This window comes from Mercenaria mercenaria, chromosome 12, assembly GCF_021730395.1.
Source record: "Mercenaria mercenaria strain notata chromosome 12, MADL_Memer_1, whole genome shotgun sequence".
Classification (NCBI taxonomy): domain Eukaryota; kingdom Metazoa; phylum Mollusca; class Bivalvia; order Venerida; family Veneridae; genus Mercenaria; species Mercenaria mercenaria.
The window spans coordinates 26,823,063-26,847,678 of NC_069372.1; the positions used below are offsets into that span (position 1 = coordinate 26,823,063).

The following is a 24,616-nucleotide window of genomic DNA, read 5'->3' on the forward strand; positions in this document are numbered from 1 at the left end:
ACGAAATAAGATGTTCCAAAAGGTCAAAAACAACACCAACTCAAAGGTCAAACAACATTACATAAATTTTAAAATCTTGTCAGGAAAAATATCAAAAAAGCACATGATAACTACATAGATTATGTCCTAGAATGTTAAGATGATCCGGATAACCCACAAACAGGTCAAAATTTCTCTCGTAAGAAACTTTTCTCCCTTGCCAAAAATGCCAAGCAAGACTCCCAAGTCATTTCTCCACTCCTAGAAAATTGTCAAAATCATACGGATGATAAAAAGAAGGCCAATATCCTCAATCGTCAATTCCAGTCCGTGTTCACCCCAATGTCACCTCTCAAACTGGGCCAGCTCTGTAAAATGAAAGTGCAGTCTCTACTCTCCATACCAACTGATTACCAACCAAATCATCCCAAAATGCCAAAGGTCACTATAGGCATAAATGGTGTTCAGAAACTCCTTTCGTCCCTAAAAATAGATAAAGCATGTGGTCCCGATGGTCTAAAGCTGATCCTTCTTAAAAATCTTAGTGAACAAATGTCACCACTAGTCACTAAGCTCTTTCAAAGGTCCCTTGACACGGGCACTATCCCAGCTGACTGGACCAAGGCCAATGTCACTCCCTTATTTAAGAAGAGTGACAAAAGCAATCCTGCAAATTACCGGCCTACTGGAACACATCATAGCCTCTAATATTACCAAGCACTTCCAGGTTAACAATGTTCTCTATGATCTACAGCATGGGTTCAGAGAGAAAAGGTCATGCGAAACGCAGTTACCCGAAACTTAATTCAAGGCCACCAGACGGACCTGATCTTTTTGGACTTCTCTAAAGCATTTGATAAGGTTAACCATCTGAAACTTCTGTATAAACTTCATCAACATGGCGTTCAGGGCACCACGTTGCAATGGGTCAAGTCTTTTTTTGATTGGCAGGCGCCAGTCTGTCCTTGTGAATGGTGAAACATCAGAAGAAGTTCCAGTAACGTCCGGAGTCCCACAGGGTCTATTCTTACTCTACATTAATGACCTGCCTGAAAATCTGATTTCACAGGTTCGGTTATTCGCCGATGACACTGCTGTCTACATAACTGTAAATAGTTCTGCCCAAGAAAACATCCTCCAGCAAGACTTAAATAGGTTACAGATATGGGAAAGTAAATGGGACATGGAGTTCAACCCCTCAAAATGCACTGTTATGAACATAACAAGGTCAAAAAACCTTTTGAATCAAAGTACACACTCCATGGTCAAGTCTTGGAAACAGTTCCTGATGCAAAGTACCTTGGGGTCACTATATCCTCAGATCTAAATTGGAATAAACACATCAATTTAGTCACGTCCAAAGCTACCCGAACACTAAACTTCATTAAACGAAACATCCCATGCAAGAACCCAAAAGTTCGGGAAGTAGCTTATAAAGCCCTAGTCAGGCCACAGCTAGAATATGCTAGCTGTGTTTGGAACCCTTACACCCAACAAAACATCCACCAGATCGAAATGATTCAGCGGAGGGCAGCGCGATGGATAAATCATGACTACTCCCCTTACAGCAGTGTCACAAACATGCTATAGATAGATAGATTTATTTCTGCATAAAATGTATACAAAACATGGTAAAACAGATATCAAAACATATATGTAAAAGAAAATAAATGAATTGAATATAATGCCATATTGCCATGCCAACTACATTATACACAAAGGATAACACAAAAAAGGGACAAAGATGTCTCTTATTTCCATTGTGGTCCTTATAATAATAATTACAGTTTGACAAAGGAAGACATTGTTATCACAGTTAACTTTATCATAAAAGACTTGTGGAAAAACAATTACAATATCGTATGTCATAAAAAGTATCACAATTAGGCAAATACACTTAATAAAACTATTGCCGATAATTATTGAACTTAACTGTAGTCTAAAATGAAATCACAACTGGATAAAAATACTAACATGAAATAATTGCAATAATGTTAAAATGCATATATCATTGTGCAAAAAAGGTGCTTTTTGATATTGACTTTAAACTTATTATAGGACTGAATATCCCCTATATGCTGTGGTAAATTATTCCATAAGGAACAGCCTTTGTACGCAAAAGATCGTATGCCAAAACTTTTAACCTTTGGAATAGAGTATCTGTTACTATCAGCAAAACGGCTGACATGGCGTACCCTTGAAGACACGCCTCCTTATGTTCTACAAGATAGTGAATGGTTTGGTTGCTGTGCCACTCCCCCCTATGTCAGCCCCCCATCCCGTCTAACAAGACATATGCATCCCCACTCCTATACTCAAATCCTCACTACCTGTAATTACTATAAGTACTCTTTCTTCCCAGCCACCATAGTACTTTGGAATGCCCTTCCAGTACAACTTGTGCAAGCCCCCACCCTGAATCAGTTTAAGCAGGGTGTGACCAAACTTGTACACAATGCTTAACATGATAGACCTGTTTTTAAACTGCTTTTATCTGTAAATCCTTCTTGTTCTTCACTATCAACTGTATTTATACTGCAATACACACCGTGTATTACTTTTATCCTCCTATCCAATCTACTTTTAACTTCTTGTACAGGCGCGCAGCTGCAATAATACTCGCAGAGAGGAGCGCTGCAGGATAGATAGATAGATAGATAGATAGATAGAGATAGATAAGATTAGATTAGATTAGATTAGATTAGTAGATTAGATTAGATAAGATTAGATTAGACAGATAGATAGATAGATAGATAGATAGATAAAAGTCGAAGTTGAAAATAAAATGTTCAATTAATAAAGTTCAGTCTTTGGTTTGTATCCGATTATACTCAAACGGGGATCAATTCATTCAGTATTCAGAAAATAACAATAATCATCGTCTCCATTGGAGAACCTACATCTGGCTGTGACCTCCGTGGGGCGGGAACTAACGTCACATGGCGTGTTTACTGTTGGACTGGTTCCCCCTGTTCATGACGTTTGCCTCCCCCGCTATGTGAGGTGACTCTCCAAGCTTTCTAAGAGATGTAGTGCTCTCCCTATCAATTATTTTCACCGCCTACCAAATGACAGTAGAGAAGGGGTTGGGGGGGGGCGGGGGGTTGGGGAAGGGCTGCCAAATGAGTCCTATCTACAGGCTCTTGTTTACTGCTGGGAACCAGACATAACATCATAAAATGTCAATCAAAGATAAAGCTGACTGAAGTTCTATCAAGCAGTTTATGAAAGTAGTTTAGGATGGAAAGATCTTGAAGAGGATTTATCCAAAGATGCTACACTGTAAAATCAAGTCATTTTGTCGGGCTTTCAAGTGACATTTGATGAAAAAGTAGGAGAAAAGTAGGAGCCTCCGATATGAAAAAGTAGGAGAAAAGTAGGAATCTGATGATAAATAGTAGGAACTTATGAGAACAAACTTGCCAGATTTAGAATAAAAGCATCACCGGCGCGCCTCACCCGCAAAGTGCATAGCACCAAGAGGGCTTAGGTATGGGAGGGAGGGCCTCTGTCAAAGCTGGGGGGAGTGATGTAGGGGATTTTCCCTTAAATGTTTTTGATATAATGTCTAATTTCTGAAGTACTGGAGAGATACTACTGGAGGGGTATTCCCTTCCTTTTAGGATCAGGGGGCTGTCCGTTCGAAAAATTTGAAATGCTGCGGCTCTAGTGCATTGTTTTGTCTAAAGTTTTTGGTATGGGAGGATGTGTCCCAGTCATTTTAGGGGGGAGGGGTCAGGGGGCTCTGCCCCCGGAAAATTTTGAAACACAGGTATAAAATGGTGGGCTCTGGGTGCATTTTTGGTCTGAAATTTGTGGTAAGGGAAGAGGTATACCAGTCATTTTAGGGGGTCAGGGGGCTCTCCCCCTAAAAAAATTTTGAAATATAGGTATGAAATGTTGAGCTCTGGTGCATTTTCAGGTCTTAATTTCTAGGTGTGGGAAGAGGTATCCCAGACATTTCAGGGGGCTGTCCCCCTGGAAAATTTTGAAACACAGGTATGAAATCATGGGTTCTAGGTGCATTTTTGGGTCTAAATTTGAGGTATGGGAGGAGGTATCCCAGTCATTTTAGAAGTGTCAGAGGTCTCCACCCTTGAAAATTTTAAAATACAGGTACAAAATGGTGGGTTCTGGTGAATTCATTTGGTCTAAATTTTGAATTATGAAAGGAGGTATGCCAGTCATTTTAATGGGTGTCAGGGTGCACTTCCCTTGGGAAATTTTGAAATAAAAGTATGAAATGTTGGGTTCTGGTGCATTTTTTGGTCTTAATTTTGAGATACTGGGAGGGGTACTTTCCTATTTTTCAGGGGCCCAGTGTGTTCTCCCCTGGAAAATATTGAAATATTGGTATGAAATTGAGGCCTCTGGTGCATTTTTTGGTCTTAATTTTGAGGTAAGGGAAGAGGTATCCCAGTAATTTTAGGGGGTCAGGAGGCTCTCCCCCTGAAAAATTTTGAAATTCAGGCATGAAATGGTGGGCTCTGGGTGCATTTTTAGGCCTTAATTTCTAGGTATGGGAAGAGGTATCCCAGACATTTTAGGGGGGTCAGGGGACAGTTACCCTGGAACATTTTGAAACACAGTTATGAAATGGAGGCCTCTGGTGCATTTTTGGGTCTAAATCTGAGGTATGGGAGGAGGTATCCCAGTCATTTTAGGAGGGCCAGAGGACTCCCCCAGCCCCTGAAAGATTTTGAAATACAGGTACAAAATGGTAGGCTCTGGTTGCATCTTTTTGGTCTAAATTTTGAGGTATATAAGGAGTCATTTTAAGGGGGTCAGGATGCTCTTCCCCTGAAAAATTTTGAAATACAAGTATGAAATGGTGGGTTCTGGCACATTTTTTGGTCTTAATTTTGAGGTACTGTGCAGGGGTATTTTCCTATTTTTCAGAAGGCCAGTGGGTTCTCCCCCTGGAAAATACTGAAATATAGGTATGGAATGGAAGCCTCTAGTGCTCCTTTGAATTCAAATTTTGAGAAAATATTAATCCTTTGCCAAAATATTTGGGTGCAACTTTGATGAGTATAGGTCACTTCTCAGCAAACTGGGGAGGTGGGGGCATAGGCACCCTCTTTCCAGCTCTGGATCTGGGCCTGAATTTGTACATTTGCTCACAATTACACAGCAACATAATATATCAGGTCTTTCTATTTTCTTGATGCTTTAAGGTCCCCATTGTACATAGCTACCTGCAACCTCTTGTGCTCCAATATCAAGGTCAATATTCAACTCATATAATGAAGAGGTCATCAGCAGCATATTAAAAATATCTTTAGAGCCTCACCAGTACATCATCAGTCCTTACATTATGTAACAAAATTCATTATACAAATAGACTAACAACATTTGTTAACATATTTTTTCTTCTTAGATAAAAAAAGTAGGAATAGTAGGAGTTTTTTCAAAAAAAGTAGGGAAAAAGTAGGAACAGACCTAAAAAGTAGGAAAAGTAGGAAAAAGTAGGACTACTTGAAAGCCTGTTTGTACAACAAATATACCTACTGTACAAGGATTGTTTTGGGGGAAAAAATATCACTGACATTGGTCATGGTGTTTTTAGATGAGAAGCAATTGCTGACTTTGTGTGACCAAATGTCACATAATCAAAACACCTCACAATGGCACTACACTAAGGTGAGTTCATAAAAAATTCAAATACAAAATAAAACATCCATTTGTTTATTATTAAACGAAAATTTGAAAATCATTTCAATATGTTATAAAAATAATATATAGTGCAGAAATCAATATCTGTTATAACAATGCTATTGTGATATTTTTTATAAAAGCAAAATATCAGGGGAAAATAAACTCAATTTTCTTTATTCTTGTAAAACGTAAGTCAAATGAAAAAAGTATTACTTGTCATATTTGTTCATCATCATTTCAAATGGTGTTGTTTAAATATTTTAGCTGTACCCAACATTACAGTACACTAATACTGATACAATATAAGGAAAAAGGCACCATAGGTACAGAACTGAGTTGAAATGACAATGAAAAATAGATCATTTTGTTTTTTCTTTTACCCTTCACACCTACATTAATTTTGTTTGTTGCATTTAATTAAACACTTGTCTTTTTTGTCATTATTTTAATTACATATAGTTGTCAGTCCACGTAACTGGGGCTACTCGATTTCTTACAAGATTTAATCTGTTCTCCACTAACGATAAACCGTTTCTCCAATTCTGAATATAGATGTGGTCAGATGGAGAAAGACTGACCAACAGTCAATCAACACTGAGAAAATGCACCTGTGTTTGAATCCAAACTCCCCAGATTGTACATGTAAGTTCTGTGTACAACAGTCTTTACAAAAACAAAACTTTACTATTTTCAATGTTTAAATGTATACACTAAGACGTTCTAAAAGCAAGCTTTGGCACATTACAGGTTTAATTCATAACTACATGTACATTTTAATCTGAAAGTACAAAGAGACTGGAAACATAACTTCAGCAACAACTTTCTGTAGAAAGAAAACTAACAGCATTGAGTATAACAAATAACAGTTGTAAGAAACAAACAGAAACATTAAATTTTAACAGTACAAAGATGAAACAATAAATACAGTCAAACTTCGTTAACTCGAACACGACGGGATCAGCAAAATTTGTTCCAGTGATCGGTTTGTTCCAGTTAGTTTAAACATATTTTATTTCAGTAATACATGAAACATTTACAAAACATTAATTAAGGAATTGGACAGAAAGCTATATCAAACAAAATTCATTATAAAGGGATTTTTCTGGGACCTGGCGATGAGTTCGAAAGAAGTGTGGTGTACGAATTATCCAAGTTCGAGTTAACAGAGTTTGACATTGTGTCTTAAAATATGACTATCACAAGAGATATACAACAAGTAAATCAAACAAAAACAAAATATATACTGGTAAGAACTGTAACATACACATTTACTGTTATATAACTATCACAAGAGATATACAACAAGTAAATCAAACAAGAGCTGTCCGTAAGACAGCCAAGCTCGACTATTCGAAATATTGTCCCAGAAGCAGGAAAATATTACCCAAAAAGGTTAAATATCAAAAGAGTTTTAAGTTCAAAAGGGGGAATAATTTGACCAACATGCAATCAGTTATAGGACCTGCTGCTATCAACTAGTTTTATAACCCCGAAGGCACATGTGAAGTTTCAATTCAATAATTATCTGCATTAGTTTTGGAGATAGAAACTTGCATGTAAAACTTTAACCAGAGTTTTCAAAGTCCAAAAGGGGGCATAATTTGCCCAAAATACATGCCAGAGTTATGGGACTTGATCCAGTGAGGTTAGTAATTGATCTAGAAAAAGAAAAAATAAGTTTCAAATCTATATGCCTTTCAGAAATAGCTGTATGTACTTGCACGCAAAACTTTAACCAGAATTTGCTAAGTCCAAAAGGGGGCATAATTTGGCCAAAATGAAGGTCAGAGTTATGGGACTTGCTGCTATCAACTAGTTTTATAACCCCGAAGACACATGTGAAGTTTCAAATCAATATCTGCATTAGTTTTGGAAATAATAACTTGCATGTAAAACTTTAACCAAAATTTTCTAAGTCTAAAAGGGGGCATAATTTGCTCAAAAAACATGTCAGAGTTATGGATCTTGACCCAGTGAGGTTGGTAATTGATCTAGAAAAAGAAAAAGTAAGTTTCAAATCTATATGCCTTATAGAAATAGCTGTATGTACTTGCACGCAAAACTTTAACCAGAATTTTCTAAGTCCAAAAGGGGGCATAATTTGGCCAAAATGAAAGTCAGAGTTATGGGACTTGCTGCTATCAACTAGTTTTGTAACCCGGAAGACACATGTGAAGTTTCAAATCAATATCTTCATTAGTTTTGGAAATAATAACTTGCATGTAAAACTTTAACCAAAATTTTTTAAGTCTAAAAGGGGGCATAATTTGCTCAAAAAACATGTCAGAGTTATGGATCTTGACCCAGTGAGGTTGGTAATTGATCTAGAAAAAGAAAAAGTAAGTTTCAAATCTATATGCCTTTTAGAAATAGCTGTATGTACTTGCACGCAAAACTTTAACCAGAATTTTCTAAGTCCAAAAGGGGGCATAATTTGGCCAAAATGAAAGTCAAAGTTATGGGACTTGCTGCTATCAACTAGTTTTGTAACCCCGAAGACACATGTGAAGTTTCAAATCAATATCTGCATTAGTTTTGGAGATAGTAACTTGCATGTAAAACTTTAACCAAAATTTTCTAAGTCCAAAAGGGGGCATAATTTGCTCAAAATACATGTCAGAGTTATGGGACTTGACCCAGAGAGGTTGGTAACTGACCTAGAAAAAGAAAAAAGAAGTTTCATAGCTATATGCCTTTAATTGATGGCTGTATGTACTTGCATGCAAAAACTTAACCAAGGTGTGACGCCGACGCCGACGCCGACGCCAGGGTGAGTAGAATAGCTAGACTATTCTTCGAATAGTCGAGCTAACAAAAACATAACATATACTGGTAAGAACTGTAACAAACACAACTGTTTACTGTTTTTGACTTCAGACTTTCTGCAACATTCTGCTTTACTGGACATTTTTGGTGTTCTAGACTAAGTATAACAGCATAAAGAACTATACAAGTTTAAAAAAGTATTTGACACAGCGCAAGGCAATTAAACTTTCATTAAATCTATTTGACGCTAGATTTACAGCAAAGACCATCTATAAAGTTATCAAAAATCCTATACAAATACTTTTTTTAAGTAAGTGCAGTTAATTAAAAGGCATCCATTTCAAATCAAGACTTCATATAAGGCCTGGGCCCATGATTATTTAGGTAAGTTTGGTAAAAAACATTGTTGCTTAAAAACTCGCTTAACATGATTCAACATTTAATTTTCAAATACTGAAATATAGAAGTGTAATTCTCCATATTCAAAATATTGTATGTAAATTTTGAGACAAATGTTTGAAGTTGTAACTGCTTAATAACTGTGTAAAATGGTTTTCATAAAAAGACATTTTTTTTTCTGTGAAAGGACCCGAAACAGAAGAATCAAAAATATTCCAAGCTTTTAATGTACATGTATAACATACAAAAAGTTTGTGCAGAATTTAAATTTGTATACAAATTATGAGGTACAAAATATGAAAACAAAATGAAAATTAAATGTATGACGTAAAAAATCTGTTATATCACAATGCTTCCTTCATCAAATGTCTTGTATACTTGTAGAAAACAATAAGTAACATGGATAAATAGACTATAAAAAGTTTTTTAAATGTAACTATAAATAACTTTCAACAAAACTGTTTCAGTGTTATAACAAGATAGTAAAATACAGACGAAATAAAGTTATGCTTGTCTCTGTTTATGCCACGCCTTTAGTTGTTCCAAGAAGGCTGTATTTGGTTGGACACTGTTACAGCATTTCTTCACATGATTAAATGCTTCCTGCAACAAGTAAAACAAACAATATTTGAGCTGTGCCATGAAAAAACCAACATAGTGCGTTTGTGACCAGCATGGATCAAGACCAGCTGGTCACTTATGGTTTCTCTAATTGCAATAGGCTTTGAAAGCGAACAGCATGGATCCTGACCAGACTGCGCAGATGCGCTTACTGGAGGTTGGTGTTTCTACAAAGGTGCCTGCCCATGATGAAATAATGTACGGAGGGGCACCTAAGGGTCTTCCTCCACCATGAAAGCTGGAAAGTTGCCATATAACCTATAACTGTGCTGCAGCAATGTTAAACCCAACAATAACAACAATAAAAACATTTAAAAGTGAAATGTTATTAAAATTGATAGTTAAGATGTGTTTACATAATGACCCCATAATAGCCTTTAAACTGGTCATCAGATAAGTTACTGGGGTATAATGAAAACACATGCTCATTAACATTTTATTCCTTTTTTCTATCCTGCTTTTCCAAAGTTTTGGTAAATACAGTATCATATATTTCATCATTAATGAACCACGCCATGAGAAAACCGACACAGTGCATTTGCGACCAGCATGGCTCCAGACCAGCCTGCACTTCTGTGCAGTCTGGTCTGGATCCATGCTGGTCACAAACGCACTATGTTGGTTTTCTCATGGCACGGCTCATTTCTTTATAACTAAAACTTAGTAAAATTCAGACTGGTTACATAAGAAAAGACTTACTACATCTGAGCAGTTTTTGTAATACATCATATAAGCTATTACTATGGCTGCACTTCTGCTGATACCAAGGTTTGAGAACACTAATATTGGCTCATTCTTCTCCCGTTTATTTTCTGAAAATTTATAAATTGTAAGTATATTTTTATTAGATTTTCAGGTCAGCATATTTATTGGAAAGGAAAAGTGAACACAAACATAAAGCTCATCACTATATACTTCTTCTCATAACTAAAATATCCGATTTTTCTTTTCATTTTAAACACACAAAAGCTGTTTTGACTTCAGAAGTATGAATGTAACTCCTCATAATACACAGCCTCTTATACAGGTTTGTCCCTGTTCCACTTCAGAAGCATTTGCCTCTGTCAAAGTTCACAAACCTTGATAAAAAAGTTAAATCCAAATAAAATAATTGTCCCCTATTAAAGAAAGTTATTGTTCAGCTATTATCAACATTGTAATGAAATTAATTTTGACAAGAAAGTTTGTGAAGATTTTAAATGTATTTTCTGAACTTTTTACTGTCAGTTATAGGCTTTTCTGTGGTTTTTAATAGACAGGTTTGTCATTTTCAATACCATTTACTTTATATAATATACCGTTTGAATAAAAACAGACAAACGGTAGACACACAATGCTCGGCACAGTCTGCAGACGTTAGCAGACGTCAAAATGAGATCCGAAAAGACAACAATGTGAAAGTAAGAATGATGTTTATATATTGTATGACACATTCACCCCCCCCCACCCCCCTCCCCCCGGAAATGCTAAATAGAATAATATTATGAAGTCCAAATATTTCAAGTAGCTTACTTAAGAAAAAGAAATTGGACATGACACCACATAGATACGTTCATGTCCATTTGACGTATACCAAATTTTTCATTTGAATGGGACAGAAAATGTAGGAGTTGATCACACAATGAAAAGATGTAAGTTGATATATTTCAAAGAACAAAACAGGTCATAAAGGAAACAAGAGCTGTCTGAGGACAGTAACGCTTGACTATTAACTGCCTTGCCAACTGAATGAATATTGAAGTCAAAAAAGGGGCATAGTAGTGTAAAAAACACAAGAGCTGTCAGTGGACAGCGAGCTCGACTATTCTCAGAGCTTGATAGTATAATATAAGCAATGAGTAAAACTTTAACATTACAATAAGCATATTCTAAGTCGAAAAGGGGCCATAATTCAGTCAAAATGTTTGATAGAGTTGCCTCCTCCTTTTTACAGACTGGGGTCATGATGGTAAACAAGTATGCAAAATATGAAAGCAATATCTCAATGGACTTTGAAAATATTTGGGGTGGTACGCAAACATTAACATTTATTCTAAGTAGAAAAGGGGCCATAATTCAGTCAAAATGCTTGATAGAGTTGCCTCCTCCTTTTTACAGACTGGGGTCATGATGGTAAACAAGTATGCAAAATATGAAAGCAATATCTCAATGGACTTTGAAAATATTTGGGGTGGTACGCAAACTTTAACATTTATTCTAAGTCGAAAAGGGGCCATAATTCAGTCAAACTGCTTGACAGAGTTGCCTCCTCCTTTTTACAGACTGGGTTCATGATGGTAAACAAGTATGCAAAATATTAAAGTAATATCTCAATGAACTTTGAAAATATTTGGTACGCAAACTTTAACATTTGTGTGACACTCACGCTAACGCTAACGCCGACGCCGGGGCGAGTAGGATAGCTCCCCTATTATTCGAATAGTCGTGCTAAAAATAGAATTACTGAACCAGTGTAAGTAAGTAAGTATATCATAGTGAATAAGTGTGTGAAGTTTCAATCCATTCCCACTGGTGGTTACTGAGATACCAGCTTACATACAAAACTTTACCAAATCGGGATGCCACTGCTGACGCACGGACGAGTCCAACAGCTCTACCTATTATTTCAATAGTAGAACTGAAAAATCAAACATGGAGGTCCTAATATGAACATGCCTACTATGTATTTCAGGCTGATATGTATACAGAGTTTCATTCAAACTGGATTGAAGCACACAAGAAAGTGTGATAGACTGAAAAGACTGATTCAAACACAATATGCTTTGTGTGTCATTGATACTATGGGCATAAAAATGAATACAAATTAAGTAACAAAAAATTATGACTTACCTATAAATTTACAAGCCAATTCAAACTTTCCAAGCAAATCAGCCTCACTGGAATCATCCACCTGAATATGTAACAACTGAGGTCCTGCCTCAGGGAAACTGAAATGGAGAATACACATACTGAGTCGCACCATGAGAAAACCAACATAGTGTATTTGCGACCAGCATGGATCCAGACAAGTCTGCGCATCTGCGCAGTCTGGTCAGGATGCATACTGTTCGCTAATGGTAGAGAAACTGCAATAGGATTTGGAAGCGAACAGCATGGATCCTGACCAGACTGCATGGATGCGCAGGCTGGTCTGGATCCATGCTGGTCACAAATGCACTATGTTGGTTTTCTCATGGTGCAGCTCAATTATTATTTTATTTTTTCATTTTGTAAAACTTTAGCCAATATAGGAAAAGAAATTGTAGTATGAAAAGACTGCATAAAAAGAAAACTGGAAAGTTAACATTTTTCTTGGGAATTATACTGTCAACAAAATATAATGATACTTCCCCTTACAAAATAGGCTTATTTTAGCATTTTCAACAAACTACCTTTTTAACAAGAGCTATCTAAATGACAGTGTGCTGGACTAGTGAAACTGTTTAACATAATAATAACTGAAATAGAAAAGCTTTCCCAAAAGTTGAAGAATGGACATAACTTTGAAACAATTAAAGCCAGAGTTATGAAACCTGCCAAAAGGCCATTTCATTATGCCAAAGATGTGTGTAGAAATTGAATGCATCTGATCTAGTAGTTTTCGAGAAACAATAATGTTAATGCAAAACTTCCACAATTTTTTTGTATTAAAAGGGGGCATAATTTTGAAAAAAAGAAAGCCAGAGTTTTGAAAGTATTCAACCAAGCAGTTTTGCTAAACCTGCTTACATGCAAAACTTGAACCAATATTTCTAAGTTAAAAAAAGAGCATAATTTTGACGAAATAAAAGCTTGAGTTATGTAACTTGCCCTGTGATATCCACTAACCATTTGAGACTGTAAATATGGGTACAATTTGGTTAAAACCATTGAGACACCAAATAAAATGAAAGGTTGTTTAACACGCAAGACAAAAATATTTTCTGTAAACACCAGATCATTCATTTTCACTTGTAAAATAATTGTACTCTGTATTCTTTTGATGAAAAACAGTTTGGTCACAAATATCCTCTATTTAAGGACATGTCACAGCTGAGATAGTTTAGCCTTATTGCAATACATTAATTGGTATTAAAATTGTGTTCATTAGATAAATCCTCAATATCTATGTGAAAATAAGGGATGTGTTTTGTATGATTGCAACACTGGGAGTTGCTCTAATTAGTGACAAATGACTGAAACAATAGGAATTCGTACGTGACTTGGATAGACAGAACGACAGTGAGGTAACAATATATTCTTATACTGTTTTTATTCACGAGTTGTAGGCTACAATATAGTACTGTGAAATCATTAATATTTGTGGGGGACTAATTTTCGTGGATTTCGTGGTTGAATCAATCCACGAAATTTAATCCCAACGAACAAGTAATATTCCCATACATTTTATGTTCAAAAGTTGAAATCCACAAATTTAATTTATATCCCCACGAAATTGCCGTTTTGACAAAAACAACGAAATTTCATGCCCACGAAATTAAATGATTTTACAGTACCCATTTTTTAAGAAAATCAAACTAGAAAGTAGAAATAACAGAAAAAATTTAATTAGGTCACGAGTCATCATATACCTGTCAAAATTTGTCATTAGTTTTCACGAGCTGTTAAAATAAGTTTTATCTCTCTATTCTGCAAATGTATTGTTTTTGTAAGTATCTTGGTCAGATATTGTAGTGTGTAACTTACTTCACATTCCACATTAATATTTGTGCTTGAAATAGCTTTGTTGAGCTCACCGAAGTCACGTATGAATTTCTATTGTTTTAGTTTATTGTCTGCTATAAAGGTACCAAACCTCAATATTAAAATATAAGAATTTTTCCTTTCTGTTAGACAAAGGAAACTATTTGGTTGAATCATAACATAACGGTTTTTGGAAAGAACTTTGTTATTTTTGTTACTCACCGGAAATTCAAAACGTGACATCACCTTGATGAAAAGCTCCTATTTCAAGAATTACATTGCTTAAAAAAAAACTTGACATCTTGAAGTCTTTAAAACATTTTGAGTTCTATTTTATACATTGTTGGGATCAAGTCTTAGGCAAATCTGATTTAAATCAGATATGCCTTGGTGGAAATAATACTGTGAAAGCCAAATATTGTGTTTTTAGTTTATACTAATTTATTTTAGCTCGATTGTTATGAAAGCTTTAAGCTTATTGTAAACACTCTCGAGTCCGCTTCCTGGAAAAACCAGTACTGGTGTCATATGAGAAGTCATGGTCGTAACCCCAGTGGGGCTCGAACCCACGACCCCTGGATTGAGCGGCCGACACCTTATCCACTAGACCATCGCTATTGTGTTTTTATGTGGACTTGTAAGTAAAAAAGTTAAAACATTGTTACAACATACAAAGTTTCAGCTTCTACACAGCAGTTGATATGTGCTTTGATCTTTACATCTTTCTGTACATATGGTGCATTGCCTTGTCTCCAGTTGCCAAGATACAAGAATCCTGGAATGATCTCAGCTGGGTATGGTTTGATTTCATCTAGTTCCTTCAAAAGCACAAAGGTCAAGGTCAAAAGTCATACAGTGATAACAAATTTTGTGAACATTTGTAGGAAATGGTTGTAAAAGTTTAAAACAAACACTTACAGTTAGTAGTTTCAGAAACTTTATATTAATAAGTGTTCATCTATTCTTATCAATTTTGTACTATTCAGGGATTTTTTGTCAATTCTGCAGCTGACCAAATTCTTGAAATATTGAAAAAATATATTCTCTATTCTTTTTGTGTTTGAAATCTTAAATCCACAAACTCTTGTCCCAAAGAAACAGCAATTTTGGCAGAACCCGGACAAATTCAAAAGTTATTTCAGTATTCATTAAAAAGATTGTAATCTCTGTGACACGAAGTTAAGGGATACCTGTACAAGCCTGATGTTCAACATTAGTTTACCTGAACTTCACAACTTATTTCAAAAGCATTATGGCATAAACAGTAGGTATTTGTATAAGATTCCGATAAAGCAGAGACATTTGTCTGTTTGAGAAATCTGAGATGTTTTGAATGAAGCCTGGAAGCAAACAACTCCATGAAAGACAATGTCATACCTTTGGCATAAAAATAATCTTCTGTGTTCTCAAGAATGGGTACAATGCTGAAAACTCTTCATAACCACCTGAAAATAGAACATAAAAACTACACTTAATGAATCTTATAAGTGTGCATGTATAAATGAGCCGCGCCATGAGAAAATCGACATAGTGGCTTTTGCGACCAGCATGGATACAGACCAGCCTGTGCATCTGTGCAGTCTGGTCAGGATCCATGCTGTTCGCTTTTAAAGTCTATTGCAATTAGAGAAACTGTTAGCGAACAGCATGGATCCTGACCAGACTGCGTGGATGCAATCTATTCAGTGTGTGAATTCAGCATAACATCATTTCAATTTTAAAATGCCTTTCATATCAAGCAGCAGAAGAAATATGCTAGCACTCTTTCTTGGTGGAAGCTGTTGATACGCCTTCCATCCTGCCACGTTTTATTGAAATAAACGTAAGTTTTAAATCAAATCAGAATAAAAATCAAAAGCACTTATGAATTCACAGCATCTCATAAACACAGTAAAAAGTATTTCATATTCTTGCAGCTACCAACTGGTTTGATTTCTTATTTATCTCACAAGACTGGTACTCAAGACCAGTAGATTTCAAATTTACGTTTAAACCTCTAAGCCTTTCACAAAAGCCTGTTACAGTTACAATCACATCTACCTACATGACTGAAAAGTGTTCTTCCCAGGAATAATATAACAGGTTTCTTTAGAACCATGCTAAAATAAACAACATAAATAAGTAGAATAAAGTATACCTTTCAGAATATACACTTTATTTCTGCTTCCCATCTCCCATAATAACGAACCACAATCAGTTGCATCAGCTGTAGTAAAACAAGAGCTGTCAGTAAGACAGCCAAGCTCGACTATTCGAAATATTGTCACAGAAGCAGGAAATTATTACCCAAAATGTTAAATATCAAAAGAGTTTTAAGTTCGAAAGGGGACATAATTTGACCAAAATGCATATCAGAGTTATGGGACTTGATGCTATCAACTAGTTTTATAACCCCGAAGAAACATGTTAAGTTTCAATTCAATATCTGCATTAGTTTTGGAAATAGTAACTTGCATGTAAAACTTTAACCAGAATTTTCCAAAAGGGGGCATAATCTGCTCAAAATACATGTTAAGAGTTATGGAACTTGACCCAGTGAGGTTTGTAATTGACCTTGGAAAAGAATAAATAAGTTTCAAAGCTATATGCCTTTTGGTAATAGCTGTATGTACTTGCACGCAAAACTTTAACCAGAATTTTCTAAGTCCAAAAGGGGGCTTAATTTGCCCAAAATACAAGTCAGAGTTATGGGACTTGATTCTATCAACTAGTTTTATAACCCCAAGGACACATGTGAAGTTTCAATTTAATATCTGCATTAGTTTTGGACATAGTAACTTGCATGTAAAACTTTAACCAGGGTTTTCTAAGTCCAAAAGGGGGCATAATTTGGCCAAAATACATGTAAGAGTTATGGGACTTGACCCAGTGAGGTAGGTAATTGATCTAGAAAAAGAAAAAATAAGTTTCCAATCTATATGCCTTTTAGTAATAGCTGTATGTACTTGCACGCAAAACTTTAACCAGAATTTTCTAAGTCCAAAAGGGAGCATAATTTGGCCAAAATGAAGGTCAGAGTTATGGGACTTGGTGCTATCGGCTAGTTTTATAACCCCAAAGACACATGTGAAGTTTCAATTCAATATCTGCATTAGTTTTGGAGATAGTAACTTGCATGTAAAACTTTAACCAGGATTTTCTAAGTCCAAAAGGGGGCATAATTTGGCCAAAATACATGTCAGAGTTATGGGACTTGACCCAGTGAGGTAGGTAATTGATCTAGAAAATGAAAAAATAAGTTTCCAATCTATATGCCTTTTAGTAATAGCTGTATGTACTTGCACGCAAAACTTTAACCAGAATATTCTAAGTCCAAAAGGGGGCATAATTTGGTCAAAATGAAGGTCAGAGTTATGGGGCTTGGTGCTATCAACTAGTTTTATAACTCCGAAGACACAAGTGAAGTTTCAATTCAATATCTGCATTAGTTTTGGAGATAGTAACTTGCGTGTAAAACTTTAACCAGAATTTTCTAAGTCCAAAAGGGGGCATAATTTGCTCAAAATACATGTTAGAGTTATGGAACTTGACCCAGTGAGGTTGGTAATTGACCTAGAAAAAGAATAAATAAGTTTCAAAGCTATATGCCTTTAAATGATAGCTGTATGTACTTGCATGCAAAAACTTAACCAAAGTGTGACGCCGACGCCAACGCCAGGGTGAGTAGAATAGCTAGACTATTCTTCGAATAGTCGAGCTAAAAACATAAAAAATAAAAATAGAACCATTGATACTCTCATATGTATCAGTCAAATACTTGAGCGCTTCTGTGCAAAAACCAATGCTTTGGCTTTGGGACCAATATGGATCAAGATCAGCCTGCACATCAATGCAGTCTGACTTGGATCCATACTGTTCACTTATCAGTTGCATTCAAGTGCTAAAATTGACAAACGAACAGTAAGGATGTGGGGATAAATGAACAGTAAGGATGTGGGGATAAACGAACAGTAAGGATGTGGGGATAAACAAATGGTATGGATGCTGGTTGTGAAGCCCTAACACACAGTTGGGCTCAAATACTTAACCAATACATTCTGATAATCCGTGAAGTGTCACAGGAGATGTAACATTCACAGAGCTGTCAGTGTAAACCATAGGAAACGCATCAACAAACAAGAGCTGTCTGATTACAGCGCGCTCGACTATTCGAAGAATTGATTGAAGAATGGGGTCAAAATATTTCCACTGATATTCAGACAAAAGAAATAAATAGATCAGACAAACAATGTTCCTGTATTACTTTGATTTCGATAAGTCTTGCACTAAATGGCAATATACCGGTATGAGCCAATTTCAAAGTCCAAAAAGAGCCATAATTCAGCCAAAATAGTTATGTACTCTTGCTTACAGATGGAAATCATAATGATAAACAAGTGTTCAAAGTTTAAAAGCCATATGTCAAATAGTTTTGACAAAACATGGACTTGTATGAAAACAGAACCAATTTCAAAGTCCAAAAAGGGCCATAATTCAGCCAAAATAGATTTACAGAGTTATGTTCTCTTTCCTACAGATAGAAACTATTATACTAAACAAGTAATAAAAGTTTAAAAGCCATATGTCAAACACTTTACAAAAAATATGAACTAGTACGAAAAACTTAACCAAGATTTCTAAGTCAAAAGGGGCCAAAATTCAGCCAAAATCTTTGATGGAGTTATGTACTCTTGCCTATAACTGAACATTGTGATGGTAAACAGGTGCTGAAAGTTTCAAAGCTTTATCTCAAAAGACTTTGTCAAAATATGAACTGGTACGAAATATTAACCCAGATTTCTAAGTCAAAAAGGGCCATAATTCAGCCAAAATCCTTGATGGAGTTATGTGCTCTTGCGTATAACTGGACATGGTGATGGTAAACAAGTGTTGAAAGTTTCAAAGCTTTATCTCAAAAGACTTTGTCAAAATATGAACTGGTACGAAAAACTTAACCAAGATTTCTAAGTCGAAAGGGGCCATAGTTCAGCCAAAATCCCTGATGGAGTTACGTACTCTTGCCTATAACTGGCCATGGTGATGGTAAACAAGAGTTGAAAGTTTCAAAGCTTTATCTTAAAAGACTGTCTAAATATGAACTGGTACGAAAAACTTAACCAAGATTTCTAAGTCGAAAGGGGCCATAATTCAGCCAAAATCCCTGATGGAGTTATGTACTCTTGCCTATAACTGGCCATGGTGATGGTAAACAAGTGTTGAAAGTTTCAAAGCTTTATCTTAAAAGACTTTGTCAAAATATGAACTGGTACGAAAAACTTGACCATGAATTTCTAAGTCAAAAGGGGCCATAATTCAGCCAAAATCCTTGATGGAGTTATGTGCTCTTGCCTATAACTGGCCATGATGATGGGAAACAAGTGTTGAAATTTTCAAAGCTTTATCTCAAAAGACTTTGTCAAAATGTGGACTGGTACGAAAAACTTAACCAAGGTGTGACGCCGACGCTGACGCCGTGGTGAGTAGGATAGCTCTACTTATTCTTCGAATAGTCGAGCTAAAAAAGAAACAAAATCTGTCCGTAAGACAACCAATCTCGTCTACTTGAATTGTTGTCTTAGAAGCAGGAATATTACCCTAAATGTTAAAATATCTATAGAGTTTCAATCCAGTATCTGCATTAGTTTTGGAGATTGTAACTTACATGCAAACTTTAATTAGAAGTTTTTAAGTTCAAAAGGGGACATAATTTTGCAAAATACATGTCAGAGTTATGGGACAGATGCAAAGACCTAGTTTTATAAATCTGAAGAAATGTGTAAAGTTTCAATTCAGTATTTGCATAAGTTTTGGAGATATATAACTTGCATGCAGAACTTTAAACCAGGATTGATCCTGTGAGGTTGGTAACTGACACTAAAAAAGAAAAAATAAGTTTCAAAGCTATATGCAATGGAGGCTAGTCTATAATCACTATTAATTTACCAGATTTTTTAGTAACTACCTAAAAAATAAAAAAACATTTCCACATTGATAATTCTATCCTTTCCAGAATTATTTTCTATGAAAATGTTAATAGTAATTGAATAACTTACTGACTTCATTCAGGTTACTAGAGTTGCTGTCATAAACTACAACATTCTGTTTACATTCCAGTTCTGCATCAAAAGGCACAAAAAACTGCCCATCTTTATTCTGAAAAAGCAAAACAATGTAAAATTGACAAGTTTATGTGTATTTTTATATGTTTGCATAGGTTCTAATATAAGAGCTTCACTCAAACTTCCTGTACTTACTATCCTGCTGACAAACTCAGTTATACTATATAACTGTATAATAAATAAATAACTGTTTGTATTACGATATTAATATGATAAAGGTAAATACAATGAAACTGATGGCATAAATATTTATATACAATAGCTGAATTATACAAAGTATGGGAAAACATCTACTTTGAAATTACTTCTTGTTGTTAGGACAGGGTCAAATGGAATAAAAAAAAAATACCCTGGGTGCTTTTTTGGCAGTGACAACATGACTTTCATTGTACTCATTCTTGTTTCTGGCATCTGAAACAAAAAAATATTTAAGAAATGACATCATGACAGATAACATTTATATTTAAATTAAATGTTTTTTTAGTCTTCTTTTAACAATATAATACTAGCAAACTTGTGTAATTTAGAAATGGGATTATTTGATTTGTTTGTTTGCTTTGGGTTGTACACCGTTTTTCAACTGTATTTCAGTCATGTAACAGCGGGCAGTTAACCTAACCAATGTTCCCTGATTCTGTACCTGTACATACCTGTTCTCCACAAGTAACTGCCAACTTACCCACATGAATCAGAGGTGGAGGACAAATTATTTTAGACACAATGTCTCACAATGTCTTCTGTCAAATCGTCAAATAGAACATACGCCACGCCCAGGTATGGAACTAACAACACCGCGATCTGTAGACCTGCACTCTCCATATTGAGTTAAGCGGCTTATTTGATCTGATACAAATAATAAAGAGGTCCGTTTAGGAGCAGGCAGTTTTTATGACAACATCTTGAGTGAAATTGCTATTTAAAGTACAAGGGCAAATGTTTTAAACATATTGTTTTTACCTAAGTGATTTCTGAAATCATGTGAATGAAAGCTTTACAAGCCGTAACAAGAGCTATCCGTAAGACAGCCAAGCTCAACTGTTTGAAATATTGTCCCAGAAGCAGGAAAATATTACCCAAAATGTTAAATATCAAAAGAGTTTTAAGTTCAAAAGGGAACATAATTTGACCAAAATGCATATCAGAGTTATGGGACATGATGCTATCAACTAGTTTTATAACCCCGGAACACATGTGAAGTTTCAATTCAATATCTGCATTAGTTTTGGAGATAGTAACCTGCATGTAAAACCTTAACCAGAACTTTTCAAGTCCAGAAGGGGGCATAATTTGCCAAAAATACATGTCAGAGTTATGGGACCTGACCCAGTGAGGTTAGTTATTGATCTAGAAAAAGAAAAATTATTAGTTTCAAATCTAGATGCCTTTTGGTAATAGCTGTATGTACTTGCACGCAAAACTTTAACCAGGATTTTCTTAGTCCAAAAGGGGGCATAATTTGGCTAAAATGCAGGTCAGAGTTATGGGACTTGATGCGCTCAACTATATATGATTTAATAACTCCGAAGACAGATATTAAGTTTCAATTCAATATCTGCATTAGTTTTGGAGATAGTAACTTGCATGTAAAACTTTAACCAGAATTTCCTAAGTCCAAAAGGGGGCATAATTTGCTCAAAATACATGTCAGAGTTATGAAACTTGACCCAGTGAGGTTGGTAATTGACCTAAAAGAAAAAATAAGTTTCAAAGCTATATGCCTTTAAATGATAGCTGTATGTACTTGCATGCAAAAACTTAACCAAGGTGTGACGCCAACGGCGACGCCAGGGCGAGTAGAATAGATAGACTATTCATTGATTAGTCGAGCTAAAAACTGAGATAATGTCTGATCTTGGCAAAATACATTTTATCCATTGCAATAAGTACACAAGATTGAAAACAAAAGGATGCTGACGATAACAGTGAACATTTTATTATCATTAATTATTAAATATTCAATTGTGTTGATCATCACACTATCAATCTCTGTCCATAAACTGCCCAAGTTTGCTCACATGCACCTTGCAAGAGTAAATTTAATGGAAAAGGTGTACATAAAATTGTTGTTATAGTGTAGATAAAAAGTACAAAAACTAAAAGACAGTTGTTTCAGCATCAGTGAGAACCTTACCTGAAAAGTGAAAAGGTTCTTAAAATAAGGAGTAAAAACACTATAAAAACAACTGCGGCCATTAATTAATTTAAAGTAGTTGATCTGTTACACTGCCTTCTTAAAAGACTCAAGGTCAGGCAGTGTTGCAGTACTGGGGTAACCTGTTCCACAACACTGTTGTGATGGGGAAAAAGGAATACTTGAAATATAAAGACCCCATATAGTGATGCCTGAAAATTTTGAGCAAATTTAAACAAGTCATTTGCATAAAGTGTATGTAACCAGGCCTTTTTTTTCATCAATTTGGGAATGCCACCGACACCGGTGGAATTGGGAAAATGCTCTCGGAAATTGTCTTAATTGGGACAATTTGCAAATTACCAAAATCTACATAAATGTGTTTTTGTGTGAAATATTAATGAATTGCATTTCAGTAATTGTTCAACAGTATTATGATTTACCTAAATATACATACAAATTAGCAAAACTAACTTAAAACAGCAAAAACCCTAAAAGGTATAATCATTTGGGAATTTTAAATTCAACTTTGGGAAAAAAACATACTTTTTTGCATTGGGATTACCTCCTTTTACCGGAGGTAGATTTATAGGGGGAAAAAGCCTTGGTAACTCTCTTGTGTATGGTAATGGACCCATAATGACTCTCTACAATTTCTCAAATTTTCTGTATTGATCATGTGCACTCTGTTTGCAAATGTCGCAATTTTTACTTTGGAAATAAATGTACCATAGCTGAACGAGCATGACCTTCTGTTAAAAATGGAGAATGCCAAAATCACACACTTATGCAGCAAAGAAAACATATTTGTTTGATAATCATTACTCGTTTCTTACAAAAACAGTGCATTAACACTAAAACCAGCACTGCCAGCGGGATCTTGGGTCCTGGTAGCGCCACACAAACTGGACTGGTCGCTCAGATAGTTTTAGAAGTACACTTCTTGTATTAGAAGGCACTTCTCATTCTTACTTTACTTTTTGCAACACATCCTTGACCGTACCGTTTCTATTTTCTTACTGTATTATATTTTTACTTCATGTTTCTTATTTCTTAACTGTTGCCTTTTCTTGTGTCATAGGGCTGAAGCTTAATGTGTTTAATTACAAGAGGGCCTTAAAATATAAATATACTATTTCCACCATACCCGTGTTTTTCATTTTCTTTTATGCTACATAGCCTTATTCAGTCATATTCCTATAATCCTATCCACTATAATGCTATCCACTGTACCGTTATCCCATTCCGTCCTGTACTGTTAGTTACTAACCTATATTAACTATTCACCCATGACGTTGCCTATTGTGCTCAGGTGACAAGTGCAATGCTTTGTTGCACTTGTCATTAGATCATTGTATGCAACGTTCTGTTTATGCATTACATGCATTTACTTATTATTAAATATCTTTGATATTTACATTTGCAGGTTAGTACATTATCTCAACCTTTTGAGTATTTGTTATAAGAATATCAAATAGCAGCACTTATTAATTATTAAATACATATGTATATAGGCAGCTATGCATTTAGGTATTTTTCTACATCAGTTCAATACACGGATTTGGGTAACCTTAGTCTGGAGTTGTTTACTTGTTTTAGTCAGTCATTGTATTGTTTTAATGACAAATGCAATGCTTTGTTGCACTTGTCATTTGATCATTGTATGTAACGTTCTGTTTATGCATTACATGCATTTACTTATTATTAAATATCTTTGATATTTACATTTGCAGACTTTGTCCTTACGTCCACACATACGAACCCATATATTAATGCCGGCTTTGGGCTACGCCGACACTTGCGCACTGTTAAGTCATGGTCAATGTTGACAGTTTGACGTACAGTGTTTGGATTTAACGTCGCACCGACACATGACAGGTCATATATGGCGACTTTCCAGCTTTAATGGTGGAGGAAGACCCCAGGTGCCCCTCCGTGCATTATTTCATCACGTGCGGGCACCTTGGTAGAACCACCGACCTTCTGTAAGCCAGCTGGATGGCTTCCTCACATGAAGAATTCAATGCCCAGGTCAATGTAGATGTAGCAGCATGATGATTTTAAACTTTAGATAGGTGACATACCTATTAATAAAAGATAATTATTGTCACTTAAGTTGGAATAGACTGTTGCCTGCTGGAGCATATTATAAAGTTCTGTTGGTTCTATAAGTGCAAGACCCTCCATTTTGCACAATATAAAGATGTTATTGTTGTTACAAATAAACCTGACATGAATGCCTTAGAACACCTGTAGTAAACATACAGTTGAGCCAAAAATAGAGTTCTCCAAATATAATTAT

The 24,616-nt window shown here is 35.5% G+C and overlaps 1 protein-coding gene across 1 annotated transcript; it reads right to left on the minus strand.

Moving 5' to 3' along the window:
- Positions 1-5,651: 5,651 nt before the first annotated feature.
- LOC128547286 (serine/threonine/tyrosine-interacting-like protein 1) lies at positions 5,652-24,572 on the minus strand. The gene is made up of 9 exons (XM_053519513.1): positions 24,399-24,572; positions 20,533-20,594; positions 20,118-20,217; positions 16,223-16,291; positions 15,463-15,530; positions 14,758-14,903; positions 12,253-12,350; positions 10,123-10,235; positions 5,652-9,405 (listed from the first exon to the last, which is right to left on the minus strand). The coding sequence occupies exons 1-9, from the start codon at positions 24,499-24,501 to the stop codon at positions 9,307-9,309; spliced, it is 858 nt and encodes a 285-aa protein (XP_053375488.1). The 5' UTR covers positions 24,502-24,572; the 3' UTR covers positions 5,652-9,306.
- Positions 24,573-24,616: the final 44 nt, after the last annotated feature.

Excerpts from the sequence above, each read along its gene's own strand:
- LOC128547286 (XM_053519513.1), bottom strand. The coding sequence starts at position 24,501 with ATGGAGGGTCTTGCACTTATAGAACCAACAGAACTTTATAATATGCTC. Across the intron at positions 20,218-20,532 it reads CTGCCAAAAAAGCACCCAGG|AATAAAGATGGGCAGTTTTT; the intron begins GTATTTTTTTTT and ends TTGCTTTTTCAG. Across the intron at positions 12,351-14,757 it reads TGTGTAGAAGCTGAAACTTT|TTTCCCTGAGGCAGGACCTC; the intron begins GTATGTTGTAAC and ends TCTCCATTTCAG.